This window comes from Dromiciops gliroides, chromosome 2, assembly GCF_019393635.1.
Source record: "Dromiciops gliroides isolate mDroGli1 chromosome 2, mDroGli1.pri, whole genome shotgun sequence".
Classification (NCBI taxonomy): domain Eukaryota; kingdom Metazoa; phylum Chordata; class Mammalia; order Microbiotheria; family Microbiotheriidae; genus Dromiciops; species Dromiciops gliroides.
The window spans coordinates 483,644,314-483,665,883 of NC_057862.1; the positions used below are offsets into that span (position 1 = coordinate 483,644,314).

The 21,570-nt window shown below is 36.3% G+C and overlaps 1 protein-coding gene across 1 annotated transcript in view; it reads left to right on the top strand.

The window, feature by feature from the left end:
• Positions 1-21,570, top strand: part of CRIM1 (cysteine rich transmembrane BMP regulator 1) — a 258,248-nt gene that overhangs the window by 195,390 nt on the left and 41,288 nt on the right. The window contains 4 exon segments of the mRNA XM_043988449.1: positions 835-963; positions 11,393-11,549; positions 16,548-16,669; positions 19,015-19,230. Coding sequence (XP_043844384.1) covers positions 835-963; positions 11,393-11,549; positions 16,548-16,669; positions 19,015-19,230 — 624 coding nt within the window.

Below are 21,570 nucleotides of genomic sequence, written 5' to 3' on the forward strand. Positions count from 1 at the left end.
CAGTCTTTTTTTTTTCCTTCAAAGAAAAAAAATGTCCACCTAACAGCAGGAAGAAGCAGATAAATGAATGAACTTTTTTTTTTTTTTTTTTGGTGAGGCAATTGGGGTTAAGTGACTTGCCCAGCTAGTAAGTGTCAAGTGTCTAAGACCGGATTTGAACTCAGGTCCTCCTGACCCCAGGGCTGGTGCTCTATCCACTGAGCCACCTAGCTGCCCCTAAATGAATGACCTTTTTTTAATTTTTAAATTAAAAAATTTTTTTTTTTTTGCAGGGCAATGGGGGTTAAGTGACTTGCCCAGGGTCACACTGCTAATTAAGTATCAAGTGTCTGAGGACAGATTTGAACTCAGGTACTCCTGAATCCAGGGCCGGTGCTTTATTCACCGCGCCACCTAGCTGCCCCCTATGAATGATCTTTTGATCTTTCTTGTCCACTTTCTATGACTGCTTCTGCCATCTACATTTCCTGCAGGGAGGTCAAAGAATGCATAAACAGACTCAAATATGAGCTACTAGCCCACACTCTTCTGAAAATCCTTCATAGGAAAATTTGGGTTTTTCCTTCAACCACTTTAACAGATTTCTTAGTATGCTAATTCTTTTTTTTTTTTAAGTGAGGCAATTGGGGTTGAGTGACTTGCCCAGGGTCACACAGCTAGTAAGTGTTAAGTGTCTGAGGCTGGATTTGAACTCAGGTACTCCTGACTCTAGGGCCAGGGTTCTATCCACTGCAGCACCTAGCTGCCCCTTAGTATGCTATTTCAAGATTAAATGTTATTATATCAGGTGCTCATATGTGTTTCAAGGATTTTTTTTTTCTTTTTTACTCTTAGAACCATCATACATCACAGTTGATCCACCTGCTTGTGGGGTCTTATCTAACTGTACTTTGACAGAAAAGGATTGTATTTACGGTTTCAAACTTGATCACAGTGGCTGCCGAATCTGTCATTGCAAGAACAGTGAGTATGCGGAAAACTATGTTTTTCTCAAGCCTAATATGATTTTGTCAAAGCATATTACATGACTTAATCTCTTCCTCAGTGTTGTTCGTGACATTCCCTTGACAACGCCCAAATAGAAAAATGTCTTTATAATCTACATAGATATACACTAGTTTGTTAAAGGAAAAGGTACTTGGTTAATGGCCATTCATAGGATTTCTGAAGCAAAAAAAAAATCAGTCACACAATAATCTTCTACATCTAACCCAGTGCATGAATCTTTACTATTATTTCCATGAGATATATTTGCCCAGCTTTCTCTTGAACATTTCCAATGGCATAGTACTCACTAACTCATTAGATACCCCATTCCACTTTTGAAAGCTCTTATTATTTAAGCATTTTTCCTTATAATGAATCAATCAATATCTGATTTGCTTTAATTTCCACTCAATGTTTCTAGTTGTCCCCTATAGAGCTTACCTTTTTCACATGCCCCCCCATAATTCTTATTTTCTTTAGCATTAACCCATAGCTCAGTTGTTTCTTATTGTATATATTTTCAAGTTTCCCATTGTGATTACTCTCATTTGCATACATCATAATCTGCTGGTGTTCTGGTGTTCCTCATGGCGCCCAGTACTGAAAACACTGCCCAGATGTAGTCAGAACAATGCAAAGTACAGGGGAACCATAAGCTTCCTTACCAAGATTACTAACCCAATTATTAAGGTTATTTAAGATAATATAAATTGTTAGCAGCTACATCACACTCTTAGGTCTCATAATATACTTGCAGTCAATTAAAAACTTTTTATATTTTTCACATGAATTTCTGCCAAACCCAGGTTTTCCCTAGTGGCACACCAAAAAATTGATGGTTTTTTTAGCCTAAATGAAGGACTTTACATATATCCCTATTAAGTTTAATCTTGTTTATTTTAGCCCATCTTTCCAGCACATTAAAATCTTTGTAAATCTTGATTCTGTCATCCAGCATTTCAGCTACTCCCCTTAAATATGTCTTCTGAAAAATCTAATAAACATACCTTAATTGCCTTCATTTACATCATTTATGAACTATTTGATATGCCCTGTGACATAGTGCTAAAAATCTTTCTCCAAATTTTCATTAATCCATTAGTCATGCTTGGGGTAGTTGTTCTGTCAGTTATACACCCACTTAGCAGTATCACCAAACAACCAGTTTCATTTTTCCATCTCATCCACAAGATTATCATAAAAGATTTTGTCATATGCCCTACTGAAATCAAGGTAAACTATATCTACAGTATTCTTTTGGAACTACTTACCCTATACAATTTTGGCCTTTCTTATTTTTAATAAACCAATATTGGTTCCTGATGATCACTGCTTTACTTTCTATGTGCTGAATCCATTCTCAAATTTTATAAACCTCACTAGTCTAAATTTCTAGAATCCACCATTTCCCCCTTTTTGTTCATATTAAGGAAATATCTACCACTCTTCAGTCTTCTGAGAGTTTCCCTTTCTCCTCAAAAATTATAGAAATAGGTTTAATAATCACTTTTAAAAGTCATTTCAACATTGTGCAGTTCAATTCAACTTGTCCTAGAGATTTGAAACTTTTTTAAAAGGCTATATTACTTTTTTACTATTCCTTGTTAACCATATTTGGTCTGCTGTTCTAACTTTGAATATTATTCTCCTTATTGGGGAGATGATAGAAGCAGCCAAGAAGTTGAGTGGTTCTGTCTCTTCACTACTTACACCACAGATCACAAACATGGAGACTATATTCTTCAAGTTTCAAGCATAGCTTTTAAAAAAAGGGAAGTCCTTTGTGCTACCCTTAATCATATTACAAAAAAATCAGCTTACTCTTATCTTTAGACTTATTGGCAGCTTTTTAACAATCTTATGCTACCCTTTTATATTAGTCGGTTCAATCTAACAAACATTTATTGACCTTTCATTTTAATTCACTGTGCACCAAGCACTATGAGGGGGTACAAAGATGAATAAGCCACAGTACTTGCTTCAAGAAGTTTATAATATAGTGATGAAGATAAACCACATATACAAATAACTACTTTTTATTCATATATGTACCATGTAATTATAATACATTGCATTATGCTTATAATATGTTAAATGCGATATATATTATAGAATATTCATAAGATGAGTTCAGACAAACAGCATATAACCCTTCAGTATATAACTCTTTCCATACTTTACATGTACTTTTCAGTCAAGGATCATTGGTTTTCTTAGTGTTCTCTTTCTCTTCCTTTCTTCCTAGTAGACATTATTTAAAGTTGTGATATTAAAAAAATTGTTTTTCATCTCCCATTCCTCATGATCCATGTTTTCTTTTAGAGTATCTGGTCATAGTATCATATTTGCCTTTTCCTAAACTTAAAATATAGAGTACATTTCTAATTGTTACTAATGTCCCCTTCCCTCATTTTCATATCATCAGGAAATTCTTCCCTGTTGGTTGGATCAAAGTCCAAAGTAGTAGTTCCCTTTATTATTTCTTCTGCCTTACGAAAGAATTAATAACAAAACAAGTCAAGAACCTATCATTATCTGCTTCTTACAAAAGGATACTTCAGGAGATATTTACATAGTTGAAGGTACCCTCTTCCAACTGTACCTGCCTCTGTGTCCATTTTATAGTCTATATTAGTAAAATACTATGCCTACCCTTCCTTTGGCTATTGGTCTACTTCATATACAAACAAGATTTTATGTTACTAATATTTTTCTCTCCTTTGATTCTTGCTCAAATGTTCTACACCAAGCTCAAGTCAACATTTTTCAGTATTTTGCAGAGTAAATGGTAATTCACCTCCACCAGACCAGCAGCCAGTGGATAGCCAAGGTCTTTGCATCCCTTGAGAGGACAGCGTGATTGATTTAACTTGATCTGCAAGTGGATATGATTATATATTATCACTAAAAATAAATTTTTTCAAGTACAAACTGGTACTATTATAGAAGTTTCTATTTGATATGAGATACTTGTTTAGTATAGACCATAATATTATAAATCTCATATAATTGTGAATAAAAACAAGCAACCAAATAGTGCAGAAAATAAATATAGGAATTCCTCATGAGTTATAGCTTTGAATTTTTCATTTTTAGATGTTTGCCTTTTTCCCCATCAACCCCTTCACTGGTTTTCTGGCAATGTCAAACTATTGCCTATACCACTGCAGCGTAGATAGAGGACATCTTGCTTCATCCAGTAAGTTAGAGCCTTTGGGTGGAGACATTATGTTGCTACAAAAAGCAATTAAAAATAATGATCCTCCTTAGATAGAAATTATTTGGAGATTAACAGTTATCAAATGGAGAGATTACAACCTAGTAACAGGTTGTCCCCGACAAAATCAGACAAAATGAAAAATAACTGGAAAAAGAGCTAGCTTTGGAAAGGGATATTGTCAGCTTTTATATGTCTGAAACAAATCCCCTTTGGTCTATATTTATGCACAGTATAGCAGATTTGCAGACTTCCTTGTTGGCAGAGATCACTAGAACATATCCCCTGTGAAAGCAGAGGGTCTCTTGTACTTGCATTATATGTAAGACATCATCATTGTGTGCCAAGTTTTTGGGCAACACAAGAATGCCACGCTCACAGTTAATCCCATTGCCTGAAATTTATAGCTCTAGCTTAAGGCAGAGACCTTCAAATGCCATCCAGAAAGGAGTATCTTCCAGAACTGGGTTGTGCATTGGACATGGGTCCCTTGGCCCCTTGCTTCAGGCCCTAGTTTTGAAATCTAGCCTTATTTTAACAAGCCCTTTATCATCCCCACTCCAAAGGCTATTAGAAAAGATTAGCAGTCTGTCATATAATTTTATTTGACACCCAAGATCTATTTACAAGTCTTATATCAGATTTCTAAATATGAGTTTCTTTGCCATGTTCCACCAGGATTTCTTCACTGTCAACCTTACACTTAGCAGAAGAGGGGGTAATGAGAAGAGATGAAAGAAATAGGAATCGAGATAGCAAAGTGGGATTTCTTAGCTATATCATCCAGAAGTAGAGAAGAGATGCATCTCCATGCTTTTCTGTTAGGCATAGAAGATGCCACTAGGAACTTGCAAGCAATGTTAGAAAACACACACAAGTAACAATTGTGAAGTTCTGTAAGGGGCAGTCAGATAAGAAAACACTGCCAGCACCTCAGTTCTAAAATTGCTAAGTTTCTGTAGTTAGGCAGGTTCAGTCTGACTACCAAAAACACAATGGAAACCACATAGTATTTAATCCCTAGAAAATCCTTCCTCCTTTGTTTCAAAACCTGCATGAGTTCTTCTGTTCTTCCCACTGGCCTCAGCAAAAGCAGTTCCCTGTTGCCCTGCCTTTTTCCTCCTGATACTTTGTGCCCTACCATCTAACAGATCTTATTCTCAAAATTTCTTTCTTTCGTCCACTGCCATCTTAGAAGGGAAGCTCTTGATGTCCAAGAATATATTTCTTAATTTATTCTTGCTCCAACTCTCCCCCTGAGATGATTGAAAACAACTGATTACTTTCAACTAATTTTAGAGTTGATAAGCCCCTGAGGAGATATCTTATATAACCCATACACAAAATAGAATCCCTAATTACAGCATATGCAATAATTGGTCAGCCATCCACTAGTTGAAAATATTGAGTAAGGCAAGACCTATCACTTCCCATATGTTTAGATGCCTCTAATCATTAGGGTATTTCTCCTGACATCAAGTCTAATTTCCATCCACTGCAAACCATTGAGTGCTACGTTCCTGCATAAATATGAATTTTCATCAGTGTTACTGAATTTGTCATTTAAGCTTCCACTTTCAGCTGTTAGTCAATCGCAGAAGCCCTTTTGTAATGAAAGACTTTAGAGATTAGGCTTGTCTTTTAGTACATAATAATTTGTTTACTCAAAATTTTGAGTTCCAATTTCACTCATGATTTTAAAAAATAGTAAATACTAAATCAACCCCACCACACAGGTATTGTTGAACTTTTGGAATCAGTAACATCAGGTGCATGCTTTGACTTGATTGTCCTTCCTTTGTCCTTTCTACATATTTCTTAAATCATGTTAACATCTGTACACTGAAGTTTACTCACAGTTATCATTCCCCAAAATGGTATCATGAGATGGTAAGAAATTTAGACATACTCTTTAAGGGAGTAAATGTCTCTATCTCTAGAAGAGATTGAGCTTTCACTGTTCCAGTTATTTGGAATGGTGCCAGGAACTATATTTTGCCATTATTCATGCCCTTCTCTTCAATGGTAGAGTTGCTGATGGTGCATTAAATCAGGGGTGCATTCAAAAATGCATTCTAGGTACAGCTGCCTAAATTAGCAATGAGCCTCAGGTTCTCTCACTCCTAAGGAACATGGACTGGCCATTTTCACAGAAATGAAAAAAATTACCTTTTCCCCCACACTTAGAGTCAACAAGGAGAAAGAGGTAAACACTACTCACCCTAACAGGAGAAGGTAAAGAACTCAACAACATAATTAAAGACATGCAACGATGAGTGCTTCTGGCACATGATAGCCAGTCCTAATGGTTGAAATCTAACCCTTGTAGAAACATGTACTTTAAAAGTATGCAGAAAGTACATGACAAAAATAGGTTTTTGTCTGAACATACTTGTAGTCCTGGTTATTTGGGGTTTTTTTTACCTATAACAAATAGCATTCTTGTAAGATAGTTAAAAAGAGAACCCTGTATCTTTCAGAGAATTCGAATGCAATGCTGGCTTTCTGAGAGCCAGAGAATCCAAGAGAAAAGACACAAGGATGACATGTTCAAGAACATATCTCATAATGATCAAGTTAGAGTTGGAAGCAATTGAGTCCACTCTCTCATTTTACAGATGATGAAACTGAGGCCAAGAGAATTTAAGTCACTTGCCCAGAGTCACACTAGTAAGTGTCTGAGGTAGGATTTGAAGTCAGGTCCTCCTGATCCCGGTCCAGTGCTCTATTTACTGCACCACCTAGCTATGTCGAGGTGATCCATAACAGAACTGAAGTCATTGGAGAATAGGAGTAAAGGAAACAATAAAGAGAATTTATATTGCCTTTTCCAACCAGAATATCTGTTGCTGCTAGCAACTGGAATTACCTCCTTCAGAAGCAAATAATGAGTTTCAACTTGGCAAAACTATGCTTTGGTATAGGAGTTACCTGAGACTTGTTAAAATGAGAGGTGAAAAAGGTCAGTATTGTCATCACTTCTCATAAAAATGGGATCTACTCACATAACTAGACAATGCTACTCAAATGTATCATTTTGCTTCTACCCCATTATAACCCTTGTCCCACATACCAGTTAGTACCATCATGCCAGCTGCCCCATGATATTTCATTAGTACCTTCTTAAAATGAAATCACAGGAAGGCAAGAAATAAATGAAGACACACTTTTAAAGAAAGTTAATGTCTTATCTCTAGAAGAAAGGGAAGTGACCATCTCTTTTGGACTAATACCCTACATGATGCTTTCATAGCTTTGTGCCTTTTCCTTTTCTTATACTGATCTTAGTAAAATTGAAAACTGCTTTAAGAGACCACTAATGTAATTATTCTGAAATATTATGAACCTTCCTTTAAACATATTTCTCCTAAGGTACTCTTAAACTTTCTAAGCTTTGAAATGCCCCTCCCCTAGTCTTCTTTGACCTATTTTAAAATATGCTAGTTTTTTTTTTCCATCCGTCTGTTCAATTTGCTAAAACTTTTTGCTTCCCTTTGATAGAAATTCCATGTCAAGTACTTGGAATATGGACTACCTGCTTGTCTGTGTCATGTAACTAATCAAGTGAGAATTTTCTCTGTGTGGTAAAAGATGGGTGTGGTAAAAGCTGAATATTGAAATATTCAGCTAGTCTAGTAGTATCCTAGAAACAGATTATTCTTGCACAGTGAGGGAGATGGATGATTGGAAAAAAAACTGAGAAAGATCCAGGTCATGAAGAACAGGTAACGTAAACTGTCAGGGAAGGTTAAAGGCAGACCACTATTCCTAACTATTTAAGTTCCCTTGAATTTTACTCCCTTTTCACACTAAAATCATCCTTCAGCTTGTGTTCTCTTCCCTGCTGTGCACACAGTCTGTGGTCACATTTACAACTATATGACATTTTATAGATGACAAAGTACTTTTCTCACAACTCTGTGAGCCCCTAATTAATAATCAGCCTTTGTCAGTGAGACTAAGCCCAAGTGGCAATAGGCCACCTTTTTGTCCAGGATGATGACTATGCCCCAAAACAATAATTTTATTATATAATGCCTTCTATTTTGTAAAGCATTTTATAGATATCTCTTGTCCTTCCACTAACCCTGGGAGACAGGTGTTATTATTATCCTCTTTTTTTTTAATATTAAAAAACTTAGACAGAGGTCACAAAGCTGTGGAGTATATGGGAATGGATTTGAATTGAGATTTTCTGACCCCAGATGCAGCACTTTATCCACTGAAGCACCTAGCTGCCAGTTTTATTATTATTATTATTATTATTATTATTATTATTACTGATGTATATTATTCTTGTTGCTTTTTGGACCAGAGATATTGTGTTAGGCCTGCTCAAAGTAAGAAATTGTTTTAGGAACTTAATTCCTAGAGATTCTGATTTTTATCTCTTGGTTGAAGATCTGCTCGGATCTCCCAAAAGGCTTGAGTATTTTCAGTTCATTTTCCTTGCAAGGTAATTCAATTGGATACTTATTTAGCAGAGCATCTACATTAATTCACATCTTCCCCTTTTCCACTCCTATTTAAATCATCATAATCTGAGCTGGAAAGAAAGGGAGTTTATTTTGAAGTTTTACATTTTTCTTCATCATTCCCATAAGGAAGAGTGGAAGAACTGTGACCTTTCAGATTTTATAATTACAAATTTTAAAATGAGCTGTCTGAAATTTTGCATTCAGATATGTAAATTAGCAATCAGTTGCTGCACAGAAATTACATGGGCCTGTGGTTATTCTAAATATATGTGGCAAAAGGCTTTTGCTGGGTGAAAAAGAAAATTGTACTATTATAATATATATTTCATATGCATATAGACATATAAACACACATATATGTATATATATGTATGTACCAGCACTCTTCCATTTTCCTTTTTTCTAGGTGGAGGGAGGAGGAACTCACTATTCAACTACTAAAAGCTTATATTGGTAAAATATAGCATCTAAAACCTTCATAAGAAAATGACCATCCATTTTGGCCCCTTCAAATTAAGGTCAAATAGTGATTTTTTAAAACTAGTGTAAGGAATTGTAAGACTACTGTACACACACTTTGTATGCCCACAAGCCAAGCACAGCATACTAAAGCAGCGCATTCCATTTTTCTTTTAGTATAAACAGTGTTCAGGTTTAATGAAGACTCATCTTTCATTGTGACTACTGCAACTTCCTCCCTGAAATCTATTAATTTTTTCATGTTTTACATGAATGTCTTGGCCCTAGGTAGAGGTGACTTTTTGATCAGCTGTACTTTTTTGAGAGCATAGACAGAAAGCATATAAACACATATGTGTAGGCTGAAGGCACTTACCAAATGCTATCATGGCAAATAGTATCAATACTAGTAGAGATTATGCCAAAAATCTCCAAATTAACATTTCTTGTAGAACATGTAATTTTTTAAATTGGTGATTAAATTATTGATCAATAAATAGGTGGTTCCATGTCATTCAGTCCATACCAGAACAAGAACTCTGTCTATAGTATGCTCCAAAATGGTCATCCCATCCTGACTTAAAAACTTCTAAGTAGGGGAAACCCACCATCTCTACTGTATTTTTTGGTTAGTTCTAAGTGTTAGTAAGTTTCCCCTTACATTAAGCCTAAATTTGCCTCTTTGCATCTTCCACACATCATTCTTAGTTTTGCCTTCTTGGGCCAAAGAGATAAAGGTTTTTTCCTCATCCTTGTAGGAGCCCTTCACATATTAGAAGATAACATATCCTTGAAAATATTCTCTTCTTCACATTAAAACATCCCAAGTTCCTTCAGTTAGTCCTCATATGGAATGGTTTCAGGTGCTTTATCACCATTTAGCTTATCAGTATTTTTCTGAAATATGTTGTCCAAAATCAACCAATCAATCAATAGCCATTTATTAAGCACTGACTATATAAGGCAGACACTGGTTATATAAAGGAAAAAAATGGAAGAATCCTTGCCCTCAAGGAAACTTGTGCTTTTTCAGAAGAAAATACACATAAATATATACAAAATAAATAGGACTCCAGAACACAGTGCTATAGATGCAATCCACACCTCCCCTAATTTGTACTTCTGAAATTGATTCTTTGAACCAAGGGCTAGACTTACATTTATCCATATAAATTTCATCTCATTAGTTTCAACTCTGTGTTCTAGCCTGTCATGATCTTTTTTAATCCTGATTATCATTATGTTAGATGTCCCTTTCAGCTTTGTGTCATCTGCATATTTGTTAAGCATGCCATTTATACCTTTATCCTAATGACTGATTTTTTTAAAAATAGTAAAAGGCCAAGTACAAATCTTTCAAGCACTGAACTCAAGACCTTTCAAGTCGACATTGGGTCATTAATGGCGACTTTTTTGGTTCAACCATACAATCACTTCCAAATCACTGATTTGGATTACTGCTAAAATTATAACTATGATATTCCCCTGACAATAGCTTAGCAAGTCTCTTTGAAAGAAAATAAGCTTAGTACAAAATGACCTGTTCTTAATGAAGCCATGCTGAACCTTGGAAGGTCAAGACTTCCTTTTCTAACCATTCACTAAGTAGCCCAGTAGCCCTTCAGGAATTAAAGTCAAGTTCATTGGCCTACTCTTCCCCCCTTTTTTTTTCTTGGTCCCATGGAGTTTCTTCTGTTTCTATAGTCTCTCAAAGGTCACTGATACTGGTCTAACAATCTCTCATCTAATCTGATTGCATTACAGATAACTCTCAGAATTCCGCAATGGCCAGATTTTTTTTTTAATGAAGAAAAAGTTGTTTGTTTCAAAGAAAGAAAATTTATGTGGAAACCTTTTATCTTAAGTAACATTTGTCTGCCTACTCTCTGAGTACCAGATCCAAGTGTACTTCCGAAAGGGTTGGGGGTAGGGAGGAAATTATCTTTTATAAAAAAAAGATAAAAAATGGATTTGTCTCAGACTAAAATTTGGACTTTGCCTTGTAAATAAATACTATAGTAGTGAGTCATGAGTATAAGATGGCATAATCTGGACTTTTTCCAACCTTTATTGTATAATGCTGATACCTGTACTAAGATATTTAAAATACATAGGGTCAAGTAATTTCATATCATTTCATGGAAATTTTAATTCTTGGAATTTTAGAAGGTATTTGGTAGACATTTCAATTTGTTCTAACATCTATCACCATCATCTATAGAAAACTGTGCTCTTCATGTGTTCTTCACAGGGGAGGAGCTGTGTACCAGCCTCATACGAGGTTGCACCTTGGATTGTCCCTTTGGTTTCCAAACTGATGCCCAGAACTGTGAGATATGTCAATGCCGCCCTCGGCCTAAGAAATGCAAGCCTGTAATATGTGACAAGTATTGTCCATTTGGATACCTGTACGTATTTCAGTTCAGAAAGACTAATTATTATTACCTGTAAATCTATCAAACTCTCAGATCTTATTGACTTTAGTTATTTCATATATGGTTATGGAGAAAACTAATGGTGTTCATTTTTTAAAATACTATTTTAACAGGTTTTTTTTTTTAATTTAAGATTATAATTCCCAAATAGTTCAGCTATCTAATATAATTAGCTACATTTTCTTTATTTTTTTCTTTTGCTTCTAATTTATAAGTAAACCCTAGCTAGCTTTCCCCACACTGGGGACAGGTAAGGTGACCACACACACTTAGTTTTACCCGTCACACTGGATACATTTCTGAGTCTTATTAATAACACAGACTTTAGGATCCATGCCTTGGGATTATCTAATAGCTTAAGGTTCCTATATAACATAATACATATCAGGATTTAGAGTGGGAAGGGATCTTATAGGTCCACCATATTTTACAGATGTAGAAACTGAGACCTAGAAAGGTCAAATGACATCCCTGAAGGCCATAAAGGCAGTAAGTGGCAGAGCCAAAAAATGTGAATCATTTTTCTCTGGCACCAAATCTATGGCTCTTTCTGAAATATTTTAAATACCTCTCATAAACCTCCATTAATAGAGTTCAAGAATTTCCTTATTACAAGTCAATTCAAAAAGCATTTTTAAGCACCTATTTTGAAATTCCAGTTTAGTTAGGCTTATCACAAGTGTTTATCATCTTCATCATGCATGTTATGGTAGTTTAATCTTTCCTTAAGATGGCTTGACAGTCATTTATATAGCTAAGTCCTATCTTCCCTGACCTTAGTACTGAGAATCTTTATCTTAGTTCCAGTGAGGAAATCACAATTTATTTTCTTGGCATTACAAGTAATGTAAAGAATCTGATTGAAAGAAATAGCAGTACTTTAATTTACCTCATATTGAGTTGCATACCATAAGATTCTAAACCTTTGGAGGGGAAAAAGTTATCAGAAGTTTGCTATTTGTTTCTTTGATTATCCCACCAGCTAACTAGTGCTCTTTGACAAAAAGATAGTATTTTATTAAGTCCTTCCTAATTTTGCTGTAATGTTATTTGCTTTGCTTTTCTCCCTTTTCCCATCTTCCTCAATCTTTCTAATTGTCATTTATATTTTTAGCTCAGAGCTGATAATAAATTCAAGGGCCTCTTCCCCTTATCTTTGACCACCTTTCATATCTCCGGAGATCTTCTCTAGTCTGCCTCTAAGAATTCTTATTTAGGGAAAATGAAAAGGTCATTTTAATTCAATATTGGATAATTATAATGATTATTTTATACCAAAGTGCGTTAACATATTATAAATGGATATTTCATTGAGTCCAATACCCTCATTTTTTTGGTCACTCAGGATTTAAACCTAGATTTTCTTGCTTCCCAATCCAACATTCTTTCTTTTATAGCACACTGCTTCCTGAGTGTGATATAGTGTTAGAATAGAGTCAGGAAGGTCTGGGTTCAAATTCTGGCTCTGACACACACTAATGTTATGTCCCTAGGCAAGTCATTTAACCTCTGTGCTCTTCAGGCAACTCCCTAGAACTTGCATGTTAAGTCATAGACAAATTCCTATCTCCATTATTCGAAGGAGTTATTTCATCAGAGATTTCCCCCACACCAGTGAACTCACAGATCCTTCATGTATTCACATAGGAAGAACAACACAGTAAAACGGGAAAAGAATCAAGTAGAGAGATTGGACTTGTGTTCAAATTCTAATTCTGACACTAACTAGCTAACTATAATGTCTTGGGCAAATTCCTTCCTATCACAACCTTATTTCCTTACCAATTGAATGAGGGATAAGTTTAAATGACATTTTAGGCCCCTTCTAGCTCTAATATTCTTTGATTCTAATTTAATAAATTACATTTTAGACACCAGCCATACAAACAAGTATAGTGATGCATACCTGTAAATCCTTAATACTAGAGGGGCTGAGGCTCATGGATCTCCTGAGCTCAGGAGTTCCAAACTGCAGTGGGCTAATAAGCTGATTGAGTGTCTCCACCAAGTCTGGTACCAATATGGAAAGCCCCCGGAATTGGAGCCACCAGGCTGCCCAAGGAGAGGTAAAATGGCCCATATCAGAAACAAAGCAGGTTTCATGCCAGTCTTATATAGGGTTTAAACCTATGAGTGCTGTACTTCCAGCCTGGGCTAGGTAGGAAGAACTAGTCCCAAAAAAGGGGGGATTGGTACAGCTATGTGGAACAGTGGATAGAGCACCAGCCCTTAAATCAAAAGGATCTGAGTTCAAATCCAGCATCAGATATTTACTAGCAGTATAAACTGTGAGTTAGTTACTTAACCCCACTTGCCTTCAAAAAAAAAAGAAAAAGAAAATTTCTCAAAATAAAATATGTACATAGAAAAAAACATTGCATATATCTCAGATTTCTAGAGTTTATCACAAAAACGTTATTTAAGCATCCTCTGAGTGATATAATATGTAGAGAGCCAACTTTGCAATCAGAAGGACCTGGGTTCAAGTTCTGCTTCTGCAACATATCTACAGGATAATCTTAGTCAAGTTGCTAAACGTCTCAGAAACCTGAGAAATTCTCCAAGGCTTATAAATTGCAGATAAGATGCTAATCTGTGTTGGTAGAAGTTTCTTACCTAGGACCCTGTACAGGTTACAGTAAAAAAATCATAATAGCAACAGCACAGCCATTGCACAAGAAGGCTCTGGTAATGCTGCTTCCTAAACAGTCCCAGGCCTAGCCAGCTAGCCTTGGATAGGTTGAGGTTTTGTTGTTGTTGTTGTTGTTTTTGTTTTTGTGGGTGGTTTTTTTTTTTTTTTTTTTTGGTGAGGCAATTGAGATTAAGTGACTTGCCCAGGGTCACACAGATAGTAAGTATTAAGTGTCTGAAGATGGATTTGAACTCAGGTCCTCCTGACTCCAGGGCCAGTCCTCTATCCACTGTGCTACCTAGCTGCCTCTTGGATAGTTATCTTATCTCTTTGCAGAACAACCCACATCTTAACAAGAGATCATTAAGAAGAAACACTGTTTAGGGTTTTTTTGTGTCCCTTTTTATAGTCATATCAAGAGATGGTCCCCCCATTGCTATATATGGCATAGGGTTAAATATATACTTTGTGTGCACATCCTTCTAAAGCTCAGGGTAGAACTTAGATCTAGGGACTGAAAATTAGATCAGTCATAAATGCCCCTTGTATCTCTAGGATTCCCAGGACAATAAACATTCAGTAAATACTCCTTGGATGTATGAACACAGAACTCAGCATTTTGAAGGCCCTTGAGATTGGCCAATGAAAACAAACAGAGGGTTTTTTTTAACGCATTCTCAATAACAAGTCAGCCTTCCCATTTCCACCTCTAAGTTCTCTTAGAAGAATTTATCTCTGTTTATAATAAGAAGAGTAGTATATTTTCCTCAAGTTGTCTTCTAACAATTTGGCTAAGAGGAGATAGAGAAGAGGAATAGTTGGATTTATGCATTCATTATTGTGGCTGCTATGGCAATCATATCTGATATTTATATAGCCCTTTTAGTTCTACAAGGCACTTTTACATCAGTTATCTTATTAACCCCACAACACCCTTTGAAATAGGTACCACTCTTACTATTATCTCCATTTTCCAGGTGAGGAAGTTGATTCTCAGAGAAGCTAAATGACTTCACCATTATATAGTTAGTGACAGAAACAGGATTCAAACACAGATTTTCCTGACCCAAGTCCAGCTACTTCATCTGGCATGATGGATAAAGAAACTTTTCCATGTTCGTTTATGTTACAGGGACACCCCTCTTGTCCAACCATTGTCAGTTATGTGGCAGTGATGCTTACGTGAAGAATGTACCAGAAGTCCTCCTATGAATATGACATGGGTTAGGAGAGGGGAGGGGATTTCAGTTAATTTTTCAAGGAAGCAATGCCATTCTCCTCTTTCATGTTATAGGAAATAGGGTTTTCAACATAAGGATTATAGACTTTTTTCCTTAAATATATAATTGTAAGTACTCAGAATGGTGTTATGTATACTTTCTATTCCAGTCTTGTAGGTAAGCTAGGTGCTACAGTTGATAAGAGTGCTCTTTTTGTAATTAGGAAGACCTGAATAAACAAAATAATATTCTTTCATAACTGATTGCCATAAGTTTTTGTTTCATGTGGGAATCTGATAATTAAAGAAGAAAAGAAAAAAGCATAAGAAGTCATAAGTGAAGTTACCATTTATTGAACATGTTCTGTGTACCTGGATACTGTCCCAGAAAATGCATTCCCAGAGACATCATGGAATAGAGGAAAGAGCATTAGACTTTAGAATCAGGAGGACCTAGGTTCAAGTTTTGGCACTGATTTTTACTAGTTAAATGAGCTAAGGCATTTATTTGTTATCCTTAGTTTCATTTATAAAATGGAGATAATAATAACTACACTAATTACCTCACAGACTAACTGTACTAACTACCCCACAGACTATTTGTTAAGACAGGACTTGGCAAATTATCATAAAGAGCTTTATGAATGTGAGCTTTTATCATATTTAATATTTCCATTTTCCACTAATATTCATGGCAGGTTTTGTTGCTGGTTTTAAAATTTTGGCTAATTTCTTGAATTTCCGTCAGACTAGGTGGGGTATGTGTGATACTTTAATTAATATAACAAAAGCAAGCTCTTGACTTCTAGTGTTCTCAGAAGTGGCAATGAGGAAGGTCCTTAATGATCCATCCTGTTTATACAATTGTTTACCAATCAGTTTTAAATTGTGGATATAGTTCTCCTAATTAAAAGGATTCTCCAAGAAGCATAGGCATAGGATTTGCCCTGTTTTGTTCATTTGTTTGCAGGACACAGGCATGAGTTCTAATGACCTATGCCCTCAGAATACTTGTAGAGCAATAGTAGTTTCACTTTTGTGACCTTGATTTGAGCATTTGATCATCCTTTTAGGAGTTTTATATAATTTTTTGACCTTTGACAAAATTTTAATTATCTAGGAAGAATAAACATGGCTGTGATATCTGCCGTTGTAAGAAATGTCCTGAACACCCATGCAGTAAAGTTTGTCCAGTGGGTTTCCAGGTGGACAGCCATGGTTGTCTTATCTGTAAGTGCCGAGGTAAGTCTGAGCACATTCCCATTGTTTTCAAAGCAACCAGGGAATCTGTTTTTTTTTCCTTAAAGAAAGACAAAAGAGGAAATGTGTTGTATTATTAATGATATGTTAAGTGAATGTTTCTTCCACTGAAGTTTAACAATCACTTTCTAAAGGAGAAACCTTTATGTATTCTTTTACTGTCTTCTTAATGTAATATAGGCTTAGGAAAGAATTTAAAATAGTACTTAATTAACGAGCACATTTACCAGCATAGTCACTTTCTTAGTTTCTCACTTTCAACTCCACTGAAAAATTGTAGTTTGAGACATATTCCCCTTCATCACCATGGGGAATTCTATTTAATCATTAACCTATTTAATTTTTATATTTTCAAATATTTGCATTTTCATCAGTGTGTTTACACTCCCCACCAACATAAATTATGACTCTTACATTCCTTCTTCTTATGTCCAGTTCTTGTTTTCCCATAAATACTTCATGTAGTCCCTACGAATTCTTTTCCTTTGATTTTTTTGGTTTTGTTTTCTTGAGTATTTTTGAAATACCAGTGTATCATTTGAGTTGTCCATTTGTTTGTTTCTCATTCTTTCTATATAACCACACCATTTCCTTTAATGATCATACATAGATCCTCTACAACTTCTTTTATGCTACTTCTTGCACTCAAGTTGTCACTGGTAACAGGCCATTGCCTGCTTATATCCCCTGTGCCTACACTTCTACTCAGCAAAAGATATTTGATTTCACCAAGATGGGTATTCCCATCACAAATACAAATCCCTCTGCACCTTAAGAAATGTTTTCCTGAGTTGTTTTGGCCAAAAGTAAATATCCATCAGCTGATGACCAGCCTTCTGGTGATTAACTTCTCTGAATTTTACTGGTGCTGGTTCTTAAGTTATAGGCACACATTCTATCCCTAGGCCATTACTCAAAATCTTTGCAGGTCAGATCTTGCCAGATCTTATGTTCTACTGCAGTAGCCTTTAGAAACTCTGGGTCATCTTCATATTTCCAATTTCTAATAAATATTTATTAAACCTCTACTATGTGCCAGACACTGTGCTAAGCACTGGGGATACAACTAATAAAAAGAAAGTTTCTGTCCTCAAGAAGCTTACAGTCTAATGAGGGGAGACAGCACACAAAAGGAGGCAGGCAAGCAGGGGACAGAAGGGACAGAGCATCCCATGGTACCCAAAGTGGGGCCATCTTTTTCCATGGAGTTGAAACCAGGCATAGCAGCAAATGTCATAGTGGAGTGAGTCATATGACAGTGAGATGTTAGGCAACCCCACTATGGTTGATAAGCTTCAGGATGTTCCTTTGATAGCTCTTCGAGGGTGCATAATCTACAAAGGTGAACTTATCATGAAAATAGTCTTTCACTGAATGTACACATGCAGAAAAACCAAAAGTGTCTGCTATCTGATATTCCTTTGTCCTCAAGCTTCCTCTCCTGATTTTTTTTTCTTTCTACATATCAGTAGTTCTTAAGATTTTCTATATCATGAATGACTTTGGCATTCTGGTAAAGCCCATGGACTCCTTTTTAGAATAACATGTATATATGCTTTAAAAAAAACAAATACATAAGATTGCAAAAGAAACCAATTATGGTGAAATTCACATATCAAAATATTAAAAAATCAAGTTCAGTGGCCCCAAGTTTAAAACTTCTACAATAAATGAAGTAAAGCTTATACCCTATTCCTTCACTTACCCAGAGAAATCAGTTTTGTTGCATCCCAGGGAAATCCATTTTAAATGACTAGCTAATTCATCAAATAGATTCCTTTAAAAAAAAATTAAGCTCCCCAAATTTGAGCTTATGGAAATAAGTACATTTGATTTTGAGTGGAAGAGAAAAAAGGATGGCTCAACCTTTTTAATATAAAAAATTAATAGATTATAGCAAAGTTAATAAATTACAGGGGCAGCTGGGTGGTGTAGTAGATAGAGCACTGGGCCTGGAGTAAGGAAGACTTATCTCCCTGAGTTCAAATCTGGCCTCAATCATTTACTAGTGTGTTACCCATGGCAAGTCACTTAACCCCATTTGCCTCAGTTTCCTCTTATGTAAAATGAGCTAGAGAAGAAAATGGCAAACCACCCCATATGTCTGCAAAGAAAACCCTAAATGAGGTCACAAAGAGTTGGACATGACTAAAATGATTGAACAACAATACATTACACAAGTGACCTGTATCCGAAATTCCATGTATGCATATACAAGTATACATGAAACACACCCACCCACACACACACACACACATACACACACTCTGTTTTTCCTTTTAAGGAACTGCTTTTATATGCAGCTGCTTTCTCACTATCTTTTACAGAGGCTACACCTTCAGCATCCATTGGGCCACCAGTGCAGACAGGTACTTGCCTATCTATGGATGGACGGCATCATAAAAATGAGGAAAGCTGGCATGATGGATGCCGGGAATGCTATTGTCATAATGGACGGGAAATGTGTGCCCTGATTACCTGTCCTGTACCCGCCTGCAGTAATCCTACCATCCGACCAGGACAGTGCTGCCCATCATGTTCAGGTAAACCTGGTTTCTATGTTGTATGTAAGTAAATAATGGAGGGCAGCTAGGTGGTGCAGTGAATAAAGCACTGACCCTGGATTCAGGAGGACCTGAGATCTAATCTGGCCTCAGACACTTCATACTTAGTAGCTATGTGACTCTGGGCAAGTCTCTTAACCCTCATTGCCCTGAAAAAAAACAACAACAGCAACAACAACAACAAATCTGGCTCATAAAAAAAAAATAGATTAGATTCTATTTAGTAAGCACCACCTAAGTGCCAAGTACTATCATACCTTTGAGGGATACAGAGCCAAAAATGGTAATAATTCTTGCTGACAAGAAGCTTAACCTATACTAAAGGGTATGTAAGGTGGTTTTTTTTTCGTTTTTATTTTTTCAGTAATAGCCACAATAAATGCAAGCATAAAAATTAAATGGTTAGCTAAATACAGAGATCATACCCAACACTATGAAAAGTGTTGTTTGTCATGTACCCCCTGTACATATGTAGATGCAAGGATTGGGGAGGAGGTTAGCAGTATGGTTCAACAGGAGACTGTATAGTACAATGCAAAGTACTGGATTTGGAAGCAGAAGGAATGAAGGAAAGAAGGAAGGAGCGGAGGAAGGGAGGGAGGTAGAAGGAAGACTTTTATTAAGTGCTTACTTCATTCTAGGTACTATGCTAAATGCTAGAGATACAAATACCAAAAAAAAAAAAAAAAGCAGGCAGTCCGCACCTTTAAGAATCTCATATTTTAATAGAGAAACAAAGCTATTTACTACCTTTGTGACCTTGGGCAAATCACTTACCTTTCTGGACCTAATTTCCTCACCTGTGGAATAAGGAGTTTAGACTTAATGGCCTCAAAAATCCCTTCCAGCCCCAAGAATATGTTGCTTTAAGACCTTCATGATATAGTTTGAAGCCTGGTGGGAAATAAGCAGAGCCACAGAACCAGTACTAAGCCAGAAGCAAGATGATAGGTCAATTAGGGAGGTACAAGAGAAGGGTCCAAATAAAGAGGGATGTCCACAGACCCAGTAAGTTTATTCAGCATGAGAGAGTTGGTGGTATCTATGAGAGCAGATTAGAGAGTTCAGGCGAAGGCAAAAGCCAAAAAAAAAAAATTATTACCTGACAAAACAAAGAAAAAGTTATCAAGCTTCAGCAAAGAATTTCTGTAGTTTGTCACATACCATGAGCTAAATATTTTCACCAGTTTTTGTTCTCTCAATGATCTGAAACTATGGATATCTCCCACATATTCATTGCCTGTCTCCTAAATAGGAAGGATGTATGCTGAGGTGAAAATAGACACTACTTTTTTTTTTTCTTTTGGGGGGGAGGGGTAGGGCAGTGAGGGTTAAGTGACTTGCCCAGGGTCACACAGCTAGTAAGTGTCAAGTGTCTGAGGTCAGATTTGAACTCAGGTCTCCTGAATTCAGGGCCAATGCTTTATCCACTGTGCTACCTAGCTGCCCCTGACACTACTTATAAAAAAAAAAACTTTTCAGCCACTTGGATGAAGGGTTGATTTGTGTTTTAGAAAAGATTAATTCATTTATGTTGCTAAATGTTAACCATATGTTTTGCTAGGACAAATGTCTATAACATCTAAATACTTAGTTTCTTCTCTTTCAAGGAAAGACTTCTCTATTGGCCCCCAGATGACCAAGAGCCCTAGCCTTGGGTAGAGCTCCTGGGACAGAGGTAGGTGAGGGCCTTCTTGTGGCCCTCACTAGCCTGGTCTCATTGCACTGGGGATTTGGGGGTGGAGGGGGGAGAGAGAGAGAGAGAGAGAGAGAGAGAGAGAGAGAGAGAGAGAGAGTGTGTGTGTGTGTGTGTGTGTGTGTGTGTGTGTGTGTGTGTGTGTGTGTGTGTACACAGAGACCCACCAATGGACTCAGGCAACAATAACAAACTCTTTCTTCCCTTAATGATATCCTCTTCCAACTGTTTAATCCTCATGCTTAATCCCTCTTGCCCCCAGTAGGGTTTGGATGCTAGTGCTATCGGCCTCAGGTTCTTACAAGGTCTTGAATCCTCATATGTGAATAATAAAGTTCTCTCTAAAAAAAAAAGAAGAAAAAGACTGAGTGAGCTTAAAATTTAATTTAATCAGGAAAATGGTACTATTTTTATTTCTTGAAAAAGGATACTTAGAGGTGCCTATTTATAATGTAATCTTTTGGAAGGAAAAATCTACAAGACGTCCAGTTAATTCACCAACCCCTGCCCTTCCAATACTTCTCTGTTTGAATACTTAGAATTCTTCCTGCAAATAGAGAAATTAAATATCTAGAATGTTAATTCACAACAATGGGAACAAATACAGGCTGAAGAAAAAAAAC